Genomic DNA, 15265 nt, shown 5'->3' with positions numbered 1-15265 from the left:
GACAGGTCGGAAGGATGAGGCTCCTTTGTGTGGTTGTACCGGGATGAGGCGGAGGGGATCAGGTTGTGAAACTCGTGATGGTCGCCGCTCGGAGGTTTGGAGTTTCATGGGGGCTGCCTGGACGCGATTCAGCACATGCACAAAAGGCCATGGATGTACGCGCAGTGCCGAGCAATAAAATGCCGCGTCTGCTTGGGCGGGTCAGGTACGTACTGCAGCCCAGGTGGAGTTGGGTTTTGAGTTGGAAATTGTGGAAGAGAGGGTTGAGGTGGTCGAGGAGAGGAGTGCAGAGGGAGAGAGAAGGGCGACGATTCGAAGAGGACACAGTGGTTTGTGGATAGAGACCGGGCTGTGTATCAAACATCTCAGGACATGCTTGAATTCACTTTGTCGCCCGTGTCAGAAACCCAGTCTCCACACAGAGTCGCGTTCCCGCTTTCCTTCCGCACCGATCGCTGGTCTGTGGCCTTATCATTGGCCCGCCGCTATCTGAAGCTCTAGCTGCTGCCCCGTCCCCAAAGAGTCAAAGGCCGCCCCCAGCACCCTACGTGCCTACATACCCTACCATATCTCTCTCTTTCAACTCAACAGCCTCGCTTCTCACCGTCAACTCCTCCACCACCTCTGCATCGCTCCCGTCGCCTACCCGCGTCCGTCTGCATTGCTTGCCTACTTCCTTCTACAGTCGCTTGTGAGCTCAAGCCGCCGCACGTCGCACGCCGCATTCCACGCCAGTACCCTTCCGCCCGCTGCTGCATCTCGCTCCACCTCGCTTCGCATCGCGACCACGCCTCGACAACCTCACCTCTTCCCGTCCGCCACCCTCACCGCTGTTGCTGCGCCCACCTCGACCACTTGCCGGCCTCACGTTGAGCTGGTCGCCGCTGAGAGCGCCTCGCCGCCTGGTCAGTTGTTCCACCGCCGATCTTGATTCCGCATCACGTTCCCGCTGCATCATCGTCAACTTTTTGTCCTTTGGCATTCCAAAACGCCTCCGCATCGCACCGCTCTCCACTTGAGTCGCTCTCCTTTGTTTCGGCGCCAAATTTCGTGCGGCATACTTCTTTGACCGCGCGCAACTTTGGGTAGCAGATCGCACAAAGAGCGAAATGGCCGCAGGGCCACCATCTGCTAGCACCAGTCCTTCGCATCTGTCGCCAAATTCCTTTCTGCAAGCTCCTTTTAACGGTTCCTCTCCGCCAAAGTTTTCATTCTCAACCTCCACCATGACCGCCGATGTCTTTTCGGCCACCGCGGCCCCACTAAACCACGGTTACACCCTGTCGCCCATTGGGGAGCGCAAGTCCCTCGAGAATGGCACCTCTCCCCTCTTCGCACTCCCCGAGCTGGAGTCGTCAATCAGCAACCCCGAGACCAAGTATCCTCCCACGGTTCTCTTGCGCAGGCTGCCGCGTAACACGAGCGAGGAATCCATCCGCAGCATGCTCCTCTTCGCCAAAGACCTCATCAGCACCGAGGTTGTCAGGACCGACTTCCCTGAGGACAAGGGTTATTCAACAGCCGTCGCGCGGTTCAAGAGCATGGCTGGGGCCGAGGATGCGAGGGAGAAGCTGAACGGCAAGCCCAACGCCGCCAACGACGGCAAAATGGTCGTCGAGATACTTCCTTCCGGGGGACTTCCCGCTGTTTTTGGAGCACGCCGAAATACTGTTGATGGAACGGCTAGCCGTCAGACGTCGGGGTCGACTTCCTCGGCCGCATCATCCACGGGCCGCCAATCCTCGCGATTCAACAACACGTTCCAATCTCTGGAGAAGCTGTCTCCACCCAACGGAGTTCTTGGAAACGGCGACTTTTCCCTCACAGATACCGGCTTGTTCAGTCCCAAGTCGCCGGTCGGAAACCCATTTGGGGACCGCTCCCAGAATCTTAGCAAGCAACTCATTAACGACGACGCTGGCGACGACGAGACCAATGAGTTGATCAAAGACCCGGTTGCCTACGCGAGGAGTGGCCAAAACGGCCCGATATCCCTTGGTCGGCGCACCACGACCCCGCAGCTCCCCGTTTCGCGTTTTGCCAGTTTGTCTCTCAACACGACTAGCGGCACCAACAGCTTGACGTCGCCGCCGCTGTCAAGCTTTGCATCTCCCCGGTCGGTGGCGACGGTGCATTCTCCAGGGCCACCAATGTCGGCCATTTCGCCCAACAACATCCACCCTACCATGGGTTCCATTGGCCCCAACTCCAACTACCAGCTGACTCCTCAGCACTACCAGAGGCACAACTACCCTCCAGTCAACCCGGCTGACCAGAATCCTCCCTGCAACACGTTGTATGTTGGCAACCTACCCATGGACACCTCCGAGGACGAGCTCAAGGCCATGTTCTCTAAGCAGCGAGGATACAAGCGGCTATGTTTCCGCACCAAGGCCAACGGTCCCATGTGTTTTGTCGAATTCGAAGACGTTTCTTTTGCAACCAAGGCGTTGAACGAGCTCTACGGTCACCCTCTGCACAACAGTGTCAAGGGTGGGATTAGACTGAGCTTTTCCAAGAATCCGCTTGGTGTTCGCACCGGTCAAAATAATAGTAATTTGTCGACTTCGTCGATGAACTCTCAGAATGCGCTGCCTGGAATGGGCAGCGGGCTGGGCATGACGCCCGGCTTTTCCACGGCCACCGGGCCACCTCCTGGGCTGGCGCCGCCCGGCATGACCTCGCCCGTCGGCGGCATCAACGGCAGCTCCAACTTTGGCATGTTTTCCAATGGCAGCTTCGGCATGTCGAGCAACTCGCTGAGGTCGCAGCCGGGCATGGCGGCCACCAGCAGTGCATTTGGCGGAATGAGCAATGGCTACTCCGACTACATGATGGGGCGTTGAAGAGAAAAGACTGACTTGTTTCCTTGTTTTCCTGTTTTTTTCATGCCACGGACGAGGCGTTTGTGACGGCCGGCGTTGGGATGCCGCTCCTTGTGCCTTCACTCTCGCACAACTGTCTTTTCCGAGTCATTTCACGGTGTTTTACCACATGTATCCTTTTACGCTGGAATGGGTCCTGGGTCACGGCGCGACGTACTTCCAACCACCCTCACCATCAGGTCATCTTGGAGGTGGTCTCCTTTTTAGCATACAGCGATGATTCCCCCCGTGCGTTTTTCTGCATTCTTCACATGGTCTGCTGTCGGAAGCGTTGATGCATAGTCGGGTGTTCTTGAGGGCTCCCATTCTTTTCCTTTCCTCTCCTCCCTCGTCAGCTTCAATGCTCCGAGGCAGAGACTTTCTTCATGGGCCTGGGTCGCTGGGCAGGAAAAGTGCAGTCGCGGGAGCTGTGGCATCCTCATTTATCGGAATGGGACGGGACAAGGGACTCGTAGCGATCTTTTTCTTCTTCATTATCTCTCTGTTGCTTCCGACAGCTGCCATGCATCCCCAGAGAATCATATTTGGCAACGCGTTTCTTCCTCCCTGCTGGTCGAAAAGAGCGGTCATCTAATATCAAAAACTGCCAGGCGCTGGATCGCACATGACGGGGCGCTTCGAGCTGCTGCATGACGGGTGTCGCTGCTGTTATCCAAACAGAAAGTGGCACCATTTTACGAAACAGATGTTGGGTCAGATTGCATGGGACCGTTTTTCACTGCTTTTCTTTTCTTTTGCTTCCTGGGTCGTCTTGCCGGTCGTTTTGGTACGTAGCGGGATTAGTTTTAGAATATGGACTGCCTTCTTTTCAAAGACTTGGAGTCTGTCTGACTGCCGCCTGCCGCGAGTCGTTTGATGTGGCGAGCGCAAGCGCAGATCTGCTGCTGGCTGACGTGCGTCTCGTACATGTTGACAGATCTGGAACGACCGGGTTCCTGACGATCCAGGAACTGGCTTCCGAGCCCGCTTTTTGGGGCCCTGTCGGTGAAGTCATTCCGGGCTCTGAGGGAGCTCATCACGTGAGGCTGTGGGAAAAGCTGCCGGCATTTTCCCGAAGCGAACTGCTACGAAATCTTTGCCAACCAACCGCATCACACTTCTCCATCAACATCACCTCCACACCAACTCCATCAGCCCATTATACCCCTTCTTCCCTCTCCATTCGCATCAATTCCTCCTTCTCGAGCTACTGCCGCCACAAAACGTCCTCGCCATGCCTTCGCGGCCCTCATCCTCCCTCCCAGCCTCTCTCTCACAATGCGTCCGGACACAACGCACCTCGATAGGCTCGTCAGCACAGACTCGGCCCTTTTCCCAATCATGTCGACTTGAAAAGCAAACACAGCTTCGACGAAGAATGTGGGATTGGCTCAGCGGACCCGTGGGCATGGCGCTGCGGGATCCCATGACCGGCGGCACAAATTACCTCAACGCATACGACCTGCGATCTGGCGTCTTGCGGCGGACAGGGAAACCACGGCCGCCACCCGGAGAGAAGATTGAGGTCAGAGAGGGAGCTGGCGACCTCAAACCATTTCCACAAAATCCTTCCTTTCCAAGCAGCAGAGTGCTGAGTGAGGAGCTGCGCGAGAAAATATACCAGTGCATCGAGGTGGAGAAGCAACCTATCCAGGATGTGTGCACAACATATGGCGTGACGTTGCAAAGAGCGGCAGCGGTGGTGCGGTTAAAGGCCATGGAGAAGAAGTGGGAGCAAGAGGTAAGTAACTTTTGTTGCCGTCGTCACTCCCCGCCTACAATGATGAGATAAAAAACGATTAGTCTTTCCGACAACCACATGGAGACAACTTGCCTTTTTTGCTGATTGCACAACACACCTCTCGTTCCATTCAACTCAGTTGGACGAGCAAATGGCTGACCTACCCAACCAGGGCAAATTCCTCGCAAAACCCTACTCCCGCGTCGTGCTCGACATGCTGCCCAAGACGGAGCTCGCCAATGAAACCCGCGACCAGCAACAACACGAGTCGACGGCCGACCTGCCCGTGCACGCCGCCACCAAGACGCAAATCTTCTGGCCAGCGCCCGAATCCAGCCACTTTACGCGCGCAGACGCCGCCAAAATCTTCGACAAGGACCTCCTGCCCGCCGACGAGCGCATCCCAATGCCCGAGCAGATCGACGCGGCGCGCGACCGGCTGATGGGCCTGCCGGCGCGCGAGCAGCTCGAGCGCCACCAGCAGCGCCTCGCGGAGCTGAATGCGCAGCGCGATGCCGAAAAGGAGAAGGCCGAGGCCAAGCAGAAGGGCGTCAAGCGCGTCGAGGGACGCCGCTTCGACTTTAAGTTTGAGGAGATTAGCGTCGATGATGCGGGCCGTGATGGCAAGAGCCCCGATGGTGTCGGCTGGCGCTACGGCATGCCGCACGAGGACCGCAAGCGGGGCCAGTACAAGCTGCCCAAGCGCGTCGAGGCGTAGGTGCTGCCGCGACTGGTTCTCGATCTTGTGGTGCTGGCGAGTAGAGTGGATGGCCTGGTTCTGTAGACACGCGTGGCATGAGATACCTTTCTGCGAGGGTCTGGCTGGCCCGACAAATTCATGTTTGACGACGCACTACCTCGGTGTTTTCATTTTCCTTCTTTCATCGATGCCTGTCTTCCGAGCTCGTCGGCCTTCCTTGCACTTACGAGCTAGTGGAAGTCGCCGCTTAGCAACGAACCTGGGTGTTCGTGGCGAATAGTGTTTTGAGGCATTTTGGTTGTCGCCTTGCTTTTCGCCTTGTCAGCCTCCTGATTGAAGAGTATTTATACGCCCTGATCAGGTGTTCCCCTTCGATGTTCAAGTTGTCTCTGCTCCCCTCTTTGCTTCATTCAGAGTTTTGGTGTCTGAATTCCCTGCGCTGCCTCCGGATCATCAAATCTCAGCCATTGTCACTCGAGAACTGTCCATGACGAGCTCACACGACTACGACTCCCATCGGGACGCAAGGTGCGAAATCGAATCTTGTTCCGACGGACCAGCAGCCCCACTGACGCCTGCAAGTTGGTGTGGCGAGATGGAAATGGGGCTCCAGACACCTCTGCGAGTCATCAACGATGTGGCAGCCGAATATCGCAGCTCACGAATCCTCGCACGGGTCGAGCTTCTGGAGGAAAGCTTTCCTGCCGGGGTGCAAAAGACTGACAGGCTCGAGGAAATGGTCGACAGACTGTCACGGGAGGTTGCGGCCTTGAAGGAAGCGAACGCGGAGTGCCAAAAGCTCATCCAGGGCCTGCAGATGCAGGTTGAAAGTCTGTTCCAGGAGGACAACGAGCTAAGGCTCCAGAATGATGCGCGACGAAAAGAGATCAAGAACTTGCAGATGGCCCTGCAAGTCCTGGATCAAGACCGAATCGACGTCCTGCCGAAGCATTTCGGCGTCCAAAAAGAAAAACAACCGCAAGACGTGCAGCGAGAAGAGCCAGCAGCCATTGAATCCCAGAAAGAGATGGAGCAGCAAAGGATGCCTCCCCACATTTGCCGAAACGAGCAGATCACCAACTTGCAGCAACTGTTGGCCGACCACAAAGACATGATGGCCCACTTGGTTGAGACCAACGAAGACCTGTTGTTCGACCCCAAGACAATCGGGTTTTTCGGTTACAGCTTCAAGGTCAACACTGTCCCCGAACCAGACTATAATTTGCATTATGAGCTTGAGCCTTTCATAGAAGCCCTTCAGGTTGCCGCGGAGTCAGTTCCTGCTAGAGTCATCCGCAAAAAGTTGCAATACTGCCTCATCGGAGACCTTCGTACCTGGTATTTCTCAGTATTGACCCCAGACGAGCGCGGGAAGCTTGCAGAAGGATCCGGGCTCACGAATTGGATTGCACAACTCCGCAAGATGTGGGGTCGGGACGACGGAATACCGGCTGGTATCCCAACGTTTTATTTGAAGCTTCATTTGCCACTCTCAGCAAGACCACGCTCCACCATGAACTTCTTCATGTCTGCCACGGCAGCAGCCAGGAAAATGGGAAAGGACGACACGTACTCCCAGCTCGCTCTAGCTTGCGAGCATATGGAACCCACATGCCGAGAATGCGTGGCCCCTCCTGAAGAAGGAGAGACAGTCAATGAGTACATCATCCGAACTGACTTGGCCTTGCGGGAAAAGGGCTACCTCATGTAGTGAATCTCACCTTTGAGTCTTCAGAAAATGGGCGATTGAGAAAGCCACAATGATCCACGCTCCACACTCCTTTCCATCTGCTTTCTTGCGGTTCGCACTCCTGTCAGACGAGAAGCTTGCGCTCAATCCATTCGTTATGGCCTGACCAGATGGGACTCTGGTATCGCTCCTTGATTTTCTCCTTAGTTGTGCTGGCCCAACACAAGACGTGGCAGCTTTATCTCCAACGGCGTTCCGGCCATACAAGAGTTGAGATTTTCGGTAGAAATGAACGAGAGACTTTTGGATTGCCGCATCGCTACTACCTTGTCCGAGCGCGAAATATGTCGCTGACGTCAAGCATGATTGCCATGTTTGAAGTTGCTGCCCGGCCAGGCTATACAGGCTATTGGATTGGGTCTTTCACCTACCTGCCTCTGCAGTCAATCAACTGCCTTCGAGTCCTATGCCGCGCTTGCTGCTGAGTGCGTGAAGTCCAACCGGTGCGTATCATGGCAGGATTTCCAACCTCCCAAATCTCTGCACTGGACGCGCAAATACTGATTTCCAGGACTTTCCTCCAGCTTTCAAAGGGGATGAAATCTGAAGTTGAGGTTTTGGCGTCCGGTCATTGTCTACTTACTTCCGGCTTGCCAACGACGAATGTGGACAACGTCTCCGTTGCCCTGGCGTTGCTTTTCCCCTTTTGGAATGTGCGATGAGGTCTCTGCCTACCAACTTCGAGCCGCACAAGTGCAGCCTGAGCCAGAATCTTCGACAGCGAGGCAGCAGATGGGTGCATGTGTTGTCTGCTCCACCGCCAACTAGCCCTCTGCCGTTTCGAGCTTGCTCTTGCGCATCCTCCTCTTCTGGATAGCGCTTATCATGCTTTGTGCAGCGATCGTGAGTCATCCAAAATAGCCTTCAAACTTTCGCACGTCGATTCGTGGAGCGTGGGGGACTTGTTTATACTTTTCCCACGCGTTCGGTGACGGTGGGGGGCTTGCAGACGGGAACGCGCAAACACGTGTGTCCAATGACTACTGAGCCTGGACCGGAAACTTTTGGCGATGGATTGGAATGTAAAAGACGACTTTTCCGCACCTTTCAATTGTTGCTGGCATTGGTTGGTTCAACTTTTGTGCCCTCTCCAATTGTCACTTTACTCGGACTACTGTCACTCACAAGTCGAAAAATCATCTTTGTCACAGCCATGTCAAGCGACCACGAAATATTCAAGTCCGCTCCTGCCGACAACCCCTTCTCTGAAATGTGTAAAAGCAGTTCGTCCTCCGACGGACCGGCCGTGTCCACGCCTCCAAGCTGCAGCGGCGAGATGCCAGAGTTGGCCAACATGTTGTTTGCCAAAATTGTGGCAGACATCTGCAACAAGCATATCCAAGGAAGCGTCGAGTCTCTGAAGAAAGCGCTTGCCGCCGAACTCGAAAAGACTGAACGGCTCGAGGAGACTGTCGATAAGCTGTCGAAGGACGTCGCCGTCTTGACGAAGGAGGGCGCGGAGCGCGAGGCGCAGATTAATTGTTGGTCAAAGGAAGTCGAGAGCCTGCATAAGGAGTTTAATGAGTGTGAAGAGCAGGTTGATGACTTCAAGACAGAGGTCTCTGACTTGAAGCAGGAGAGCGAGGAGAACAGAGAGCGGGTTGATGACCTGCAGAACGAGATCTACGGGGTGAAGGCGGAATGCGAGGAGCTCAGAACAGAAGATGCGGAGCGAAAGGTCCACGTCAAGAATTTGCAAAACAAAGTCAACTTGATCACTCGCGTCAACAAGCTCACGGTGAGAGATGTCAGGGAGTCGCAAGGAAACATGTGCTGACCCCCTAAACAGCCTCCCAAAACGCCGAAGGTACCCGACGTCACTGAGTGCGACGAGCAGCCCGTCAACTCTCGCATTCAAGCGGGAAGTCAGGAGAAAGAAGAGCATGACAGTCCGCTCGCGGATCAGATCGCCAGCTTGCACAAGACGTTGGGCGAGCACAAGGGCTTGATGGTCCACTTGGTCGAGCTCCACGAAGAACTTCTCTCTCACAACTACCTCATCCCCAAGAGAAAAGTTCCCTTCCACCCTAACTATCGACCCGTCAAACGAGATTATTTCGACGACATGTGAGCCTTTGGTGCGAGCCATCCGGAACGCCACACGAGCACTTCACATTAGAAACCCTCGCGGTAAAAAAAGAATGGTGGCACTGTTTCCTCAGATTTGCGAGTGTTCATTGTATCTCAGTGATGGCAGTACAAGGCGGCTAGTCTGCAGCAAATTGATCTCGGGATAGAAACTGGATCAGAACGTTCCCAAAAGACAAGACGTTGCAATTCGGCGTTATGCGGACATGGGTGTTGTGCCGGTATCTTTTTTGTCACTTCATGTTGATGATTCCGATGTAGGGGAAGCTGTGAGGAGCGTTGTCACGAAACTGACTGTCTTTTCCATTTGACATTGATTTGGGTCTCAAATTGTCTGAAAATCTTGCTCGATCGTTAGTCAGAGAATTCGACGTGTCTTCTTTCAGTACTTACCTGACTTTCTTCGCCGCGGGTCACGCCAGCAAGATGAACATACTACACCGTGAATCGCCGCGCCCAATGCTGCTGTAATGAGCAATAGGGGAGACTGGTGGAGCTGACGCGAACTTAAAGATCAATAAGAGGTATTAAGAAACTGATTCAAGGGCTGCGGAGAGAGCCAGGTCGTTGCGAACTTCCTGACTATTGGGAGTACGCGGAAAAGTCGCATAATATGCAGCCTGATGCTTTGATGCAGTTTGTGAAGTACTCACACTCTCCAGCACAAAGCTAATTCTCAGGGAAAAGGGTACCACGCCCACCTACCCCTGTTCACATTTCCCTGCAGCCGCAAACCACAGCATTCAGAGGTCTAATCGCCGACTGAAAAGGGGGTCGGTAACTCGGAAGCTCTTTCCTCCCTGGAAATCCTCCTCTCCGCGCTGATCGCATTTTGGCACCAATCGCGGGTCGACTCGAGTCCAAACCTTCATACACCTATTCATGGAGAGTGGGGGAGTTGACTTTCCGCCGCGCGGCTGGGGACAGCGGGAACAGAGCAACACTGAAGACTGTCTTGGGGGTGGCTTCAACAACTACGAGAACAACGCCTAAGACCGTGTCGGGCGGATACATAAAGTCAACTTCCTTCCGCCTCTGCATTTACGAGGCATCTCGTCGATTCGCACCGAGCAGTCACTTCAAAATATCAGGACGTCATCGCTTCGATACCAGCCTACGCCTCACTCCGCAAGATACGAAGACCACGTCTGCCGCGGCCATGTCTGTTTCTACCACCCACGAAGTCGAGTCCCTCAGGAGTGCACAATTTGAAACCAACTCTTCCTCCGACGGTGCGGGTCTGCTCACGCCTGCCAGCGGGAGTAGCGAAGTACCGGAGCAGCTTTCTTCGGGCACAGCGCTCGGAGACGCCTTGGCAGAGTGGTGCGATGCAAAAATTCTTGAAATGCTGAGGCCTTTGGAGGAGCGGATTGCTGCCGAGGCCCAAGAGACGTCCAAACGCAACGTCGAGATGGATCGCTTGGCGGACGCATTCAAGAATCTCCAGGCGCAGGATTCCCAGCAAAAGGAGGAAATTGCCAGCCTTCAGACGGAGCGTACCCAGCACAGGGAGCAAATTGCCAACCTTCAGGAGGAGCTGACCCAGCAAAGCGAGCGAATTGCCGAGATTCAGACGGAGCGCACCCAGCAAAAGGGGCAAATCGTGAGCCCTCAGCGCCAGCTGAACAGCCAAAAAGCTGGATTTCAAGCGCTGATTGACCATGTCGACAAGAAACTTGGTCGCACTCGATTCATCCCCAACGATTTCGGCTTCTTCGAGCCCAGTCTCATGCAGGAAGTTGAACATGGTGGCGTCATTAATATGGGGACTACAAACTACTTCGCTGATGTGGAGTCTTTCATTGACGCTGCTGAAGTAGCCCAGCAAAAGTTGTCAGTTGAAATTGTGCAGCAAAATCTCCACCGCTGCCTTCTCGGATCGGCTCGCGAATGGTACTATTCCATCTTGTCGGAGGGAGAACGCGACACCGCCACAAGAGGAGAAGATCTTGCACAATGGTTTTCGCTTTTGAGACGGAAATGGGGCCATGAAGATACTGTCTCGCCATCAAACGTTGATCACGGATTTGGCAAGCTTGATCAGATCACACTTACCCGGGAAAGCCTTGAGCAGAGCGGTGGCTCTACAACAGCATTTTTCATGTCCGTTGTGCGCGCTGGCCGCGAAGTTGGAATGGACACCACATTCTCCCAGTTGTCTCTAGCTTATCTGCGCATGGCACCCGATGTGCAGAGGGCAATTGGACAACCCATGAGCCACGAAACGCTCAATAAGTATATCATCCGAGCTGATAGAGGCGTTGAAAGGCTTTTCAAGCGTTGATATACGCCATGGCATCTTCAAAGTTGCGAGATGGTCTCGTTGGGATGTTCATTCGTGTAGCGGCTTCGAGTTGGGGGAGAGCGCAGGAGACGACTTCCTTAGGAACGGACGGTCAATCATTCCTTTCACATCTTGATCTTAGATCCAGTCTCCAGATTTGAACACTCGTCAACAAGACAATTCAATGAAATTCAATCCAGTCGTCCCGCAGGCCGAGTGTCGAAAAAAGCAAGTACTGCTTTCGCGCCATCACATCAAGTTGCTGGCGGCACTGGGAGGCTGAGAAAGCTATCTTGCGTTCAGCAGATGGCGTAGGTGCGCCCACAAACGGTGGAGGGCAAGAGCAGGGCTGGAGGCAAGTCGACTTTGGGAGATTTTGAGAGTGGAGTGGATTCTGAATTCATCGACTCTTGGATTTGAGTGTTTTGGGTCCCTTCTCCAATTGGTCCGACTCTACATGCGGCCTCTTTGCAGTTTGCACGACTCCTTAACTGCTCACTCTGCTCTGCTCTGTACACGCCAACACTCTGCTGCGGCATGCTATTCTGCAACTCGTCACGACAAATCCCTTTGCCATCTACCAAGCCACTCATTCTCCCCAGGCAATTTTCACTTCCTATTCATCATCTGAGATCGCACCTCCTGCAACTGCTAAATCAAGTAATCCCTCCACCACAATCCCAAAACCGCCGTCAACTCGGCGCGGAATCCTTCGTCGTCAAGCAGCGTCCAACCGTTCTCGTGCAAAATGTCAAAAGTGACGAGGCGCAGCTCGTAGCTATACAGAATACCAGTCCAGAATTTCGCCAGAAAGATTCCAAACCCCGGATCTTGCCAGTGGACGCGAGCGAGGGCGTCGAGGCGGCGCTTTGCGAGCAGCTCCGTGGCGGGGACGTCGAGCTGGTAGGCCATGCTGAAGACGCGGGCGTGGAAGAGGAGCGCATCGTGTATGAACGGCTCGTGCGGGCCGAAGTCCTGCTGCTCAAGCCCCGTGTAGCCGTCGATAGAGTACATGTGCTCGACCACGGCGTAGACGGCTGCTGAGTCCCGCAGTAGGACTCTCAGACGCGTCACAGGGGGCTTGTCTGCAATGGATGAGGACTGTAGACACCCGTCAAGACTTGTCATTCATTGCGGAAAAGGCATGATGGCTATTTCAAGGAGATGTTGGTATAACGTACTTCTTGATCAGCTGGCGAGTCAGACTCAGATTCGCGATCAGACTCAGATTCGCGATCAGACTCATACTCGCGGTCAGACTCAGATTCGCGGTCAGACTCGGATTCGAGGAGCGCCAGCTGGTCCATGAAATAGTTGCTGTACTCGGTGATGATCCAATTGTGGGCCATGAAATTGCGCCTGTCAAAGCAAACAATTCTAACATCGGCACCCGCTGTGTTCCATCGTTCCGGCAGCCTGTTTGCCTCGTCAACTAGCTCGCTCATTTTTGAAAGAAGGCTATGGATGGCCGACGGCAGTGAAATTCGAGAGAAAAGGCCCGTGGAGGATAATGGAACGCTATGGAGTGCTGGAGCGTGGACATGTGCAAGAGAAGTGAGCAGACGCTGAATGACGCAAGGGCCGAGTGCCTTGCAGCGTGAACAATTTAAAGTGGGTAATTCTTCAACTGTCTTCGCTGCTGACTTCTAGGCATCCCCTCCGATTGGCCAATTCTATCTGTATGCAGCTTTGTACTACCTCCTGAAACTCATCTCTGTACGCGCCGATGCTTTACTCTCAGTGTCTCTCGCTTTTCGGTCACCAACAGAATCCAATAAGTGTGTTGCGGCATCTCTCGATCCAGGACTGACTGAAAATTTCGAGCTCTTTCTACCTTGTCTCATCGTTCCACCACCATCCTGCTGTAGGCATCAATCTCGGATCGCCTGGAATCAGCATCAATCTTACCGACACTCTGGTCGTGAAGAGTGGCGAAGTTGACCATACTCCTTGCTTTCAAATTCCTGAACTGTCACACTGCGTCGTGTAGCGCAAAACAACGGCTGCCCCGGCGCAAGTCCCATAGCAAATAACATGAATTCCACAACCTCCCGTTTTCTTCAGACGTTCATCGATTCACAGCCTTCCTGAAAACTTGACCCGACATCCACCCCGCTTTGCGCCGTCAACCAGCTACACCTCTCGCCGCAAAGCACCGCCATGTCGAACTCTGACGCGAGGTCTGAAAGTAACTTTTCCGCAGACGATCCTGCGATCCTGACACCGTCGAGCGAGAGCAGTGAATCGTTATACAATGGCCCGCCCTCGGTTGAGAAGCTCGCCGATATTGTCAAGGAAATCTGCAAGCGGCTTCCCTGGCACCTCGGCGGCAACTTCCACCATTTTTCAGAGCAGATTTCGCAAATGGGGGTCGCAATGGCGGATGAAGCCCGAGAATCGCGTAGGCTCAGGCGCGAGGTTGATCGTCTGTCCAAGGAGGTTGATGGGCTGAAGGAAAATCATGGGTACCTCTCGGCGCGAATGTATCGTACAGAGGTCGCGGCCGAAGCTGAAGAAGAGACTTCCAGGCTCAGGAAAGAGACCGATCGTCTGGCCAAGGAAGTCACGGGTTTGAGGAGAGAAGGTGCGGAACAGAAAGAGCAAATTTCGTTCCTCCAGAAGCAGGTTCGTGTGCTGCACGAAGAGCGTATCGCCGACCAATTGAAGCAATTTTTCGAGAAGAAGTCGCTCGAGTTTTTGCAGAAGAAGAGTTTCGAGACCCAGAGAGAGCCTGGAGACACCCCGCAAGAAGGGCACATCATCGACCCACAGAGCGAGTCGAACCGCGACAAGGAGCCGGGCAACGTTCGGTCTGAGGAGCATCTTCACGCAATTCGGAGCCAACTGGACGACCAGAAGGAGATGATGTCCCGCTTGCCCAAAACGATCAATGAAGAGCTTCGTCCTCAACTCTCGTTCGACCCCCAGAAGATCGGCTTCTTCGATCCCAGTTTTGGTCTCCAGAAAGACGGATCAGGCGAATGCGGAATACAGAATGGTGCTATGATCTACCGGAACGTTGAGCTTTTCATAGACGCTGCCGAGGCCGCTTCTCGATCCACATCAATCAGGATTATCCGAAAAAATCTTCAACATTGTCTTCTTGGCCCGGCCCGCATCTGGTACGTCTCAGTACTGACCAACGAAGAGCGCGACGAGGTCGCGACGGGAGGTCGCCTTTTGAATTGGACCCTACTTTTGCGCAAGATGTGGGACTGCAAAAGATTGCCTCCAGCAGTAGTTGACCGAAAAGGAATACTGCGCTTGACCGGGGCCCGCCTTCAGGGCCAATATTCTACCATGGAGTTTCTTCTCAAGGCAACGCGTTTTCTACGTCGAATTGGAGTTGAAGACACGCGCTCACAGCTACTCCTATTTCACGAGAACATGGAACCCAGTCTACAGGAGATCATCGATCCTCCGTTTGATGAAGAGACACTCAATACTTTCATCATCCGGGTTGATAGGACCATACGGGAAAAAGGCTGGATGAGTTTTCGAGCTGACTTCTGAGCGTCTATCGATGCTTCAGAGAGCCGTCTCCAGAACGGAACAAGCGGGACCCCTCTGCTTGAAGTCCAAAAAAGAGAAACACTCGCGTTCGATTTGCTTTCAATTCTTTCACTCTCAACTCTCCATACTTAAAAATGGAATACGTTCAAGGACAAAATTATTCAGTGACGCCACAGCTTCCTCATGAAGGCGGCAGCGTGAATTGTGCTTTCCTTGTTTGGCCAGCTCCGTGAAGATTCCCTGTCGTCATTTGACTGACACCCAGCCTTCGAAATCGATCTCTTCGCGCCAAACCGAAGAAGAATAAACGCATCGGTCACTTTTA

At 54.0% G+C, this 15265-nt stretch overlaps 7 protein-coding genes across 7 annotated transcripts; 6 read left to right on the top strand and 1 right to left on the bottom strand.

The window, feature by feature from the left end:
- Positions 1–1226: 1226 nt before the first annotated feature.
- On the top strand, positions 1227–2846 carry BKA78DRAFT_298654 (uncharacterized protein; the record flags this gene model as incomplete). Its single annotated transcript, XM_066886942.1, has 1 exon — positions 1227–2846. One exon carries the CDS (start codon positions 1227–1229, stop codon positions 2844–2846), a length of 1620 nt encoding a protein of 539 aa, XP_066740235.1.
- A 1396-nt stretch (positions 2847–4242) lies between these two features.
- Positions 4243–5323, top strand: BKA78DRAFT_333180 (mitochondrial 37S ribosomal protein mS45; the record flags this gene model as incomplete). The annotated part of the gene is made up of 2 exons (XM_066890058.1): positions 4243–4605; positions 4778–5323. The coding sequence occupies 2 exons, from the start codon at positions 4243–4245 to the stop codon at positions 5321–5323; spliced, it is 909 nt and encodes a 302-aa protein (XP_066740234.1).
- Positions 5324–5558: 235 nt separating this feature from the next.
- Positions 5559–7493, top strand: BKA78DRAFT_26674 (uncharacterized protein). The gene has a single exon (XM_066885476.1). The coding sequence runs from the start codon at positions 5793–5795 to the stop codon at positions 7014–7016; it is 1224 nt and encodes a 407-aa protein (XP_066740233.1). The 5' UTR covers positions 5559–5792; the 3' UTR covers positions 7017–7493.
- A 715-nt stretch (positions 7494–8208) lies between these two features.
- Positions 8209–9126, top strand: BKA78DRAFT_355816 (uncharacterized protein; the record flags this gene model as incomplete). Its single annotated transcript, XM_066891968.1, has 2 exons — positions 8209–8793; positions 8845–9126. The coding sequence occupies 2 exons, from the start codon at positions 8209–8211 to the stop codon at positions 9124–9126; spliced, it is 867 nt and encodes a 288-aa protein (XP_066740232.1).
- A 1176-nt stretch (positions 9127–10302) lies between these two features.
- Positions 10303–11427, top strand: BKA78DRAFT_355815 (uncharacterized protein; the record flags this gene model as incomplete). Its single annotated transcript, XM_066891967.1, has 1 exon — positions 10303–11427. The coding sequence occupies one exon, from the start codon at positions 10303–10305 to the stop codon at positions 11425–11427; it is 1125 nt and encodes a 374-aa protein (XP_066740231.1).
- Positions 11428–12078: 651 nt separating this feature from the next.
- Positions 12079–12872, bottom strand: BKA78DRAFT_298649 (uncharacterized protein; the record flags this gene model as incomplete). Its single annotated transcript, XM_066886941.1, has 2 exons — positions 12079–12528; positions 12609–12872. 2 exons carry the CDS (start codon positions 12870–12872, stop codon positions 12079–12081), a joined length of 714 nt encoding a protein of 237 aa, XP_066740230.1.
- A 715-nt stretch (positions 12873–13587) lies between these two features.
- Positions 13588–14940, top strand: BKA78DRAFT_298648 (uncharacterized protein; the record flags this gene model as incomplete). Its single annotated transcript, XM_066886940.1, has 1 exon — positions 13588–14940. The coding sequence occupies one exon, from the start codon at positions 13588–13590 to the stop codon at positions 14938–14940; it is 1353 nt and encodes a 450-aa protein (XP_066740229.1).
- Positions 14941–15265: the final 325 nt, after the last annotated feature.

Source organism: Phyllosticta capitalensis, assembly GCF_038381095.1.
Source record: "Phyllosticta capitalensis strain CBS 128856 chromosome Unknown BKA78scaffold_10, whole genome shotgun sequence".
NCBI lineage: Eukaryota > Fungi > Ascomycota > Dothideomycetes > Botryosphaeriales > Phyllostictaceae > Phyllosticta > Phyllosticta capitalensis.
This window is presented reverse-complemented; position numbering and strand designations above follow the sequence as displayed.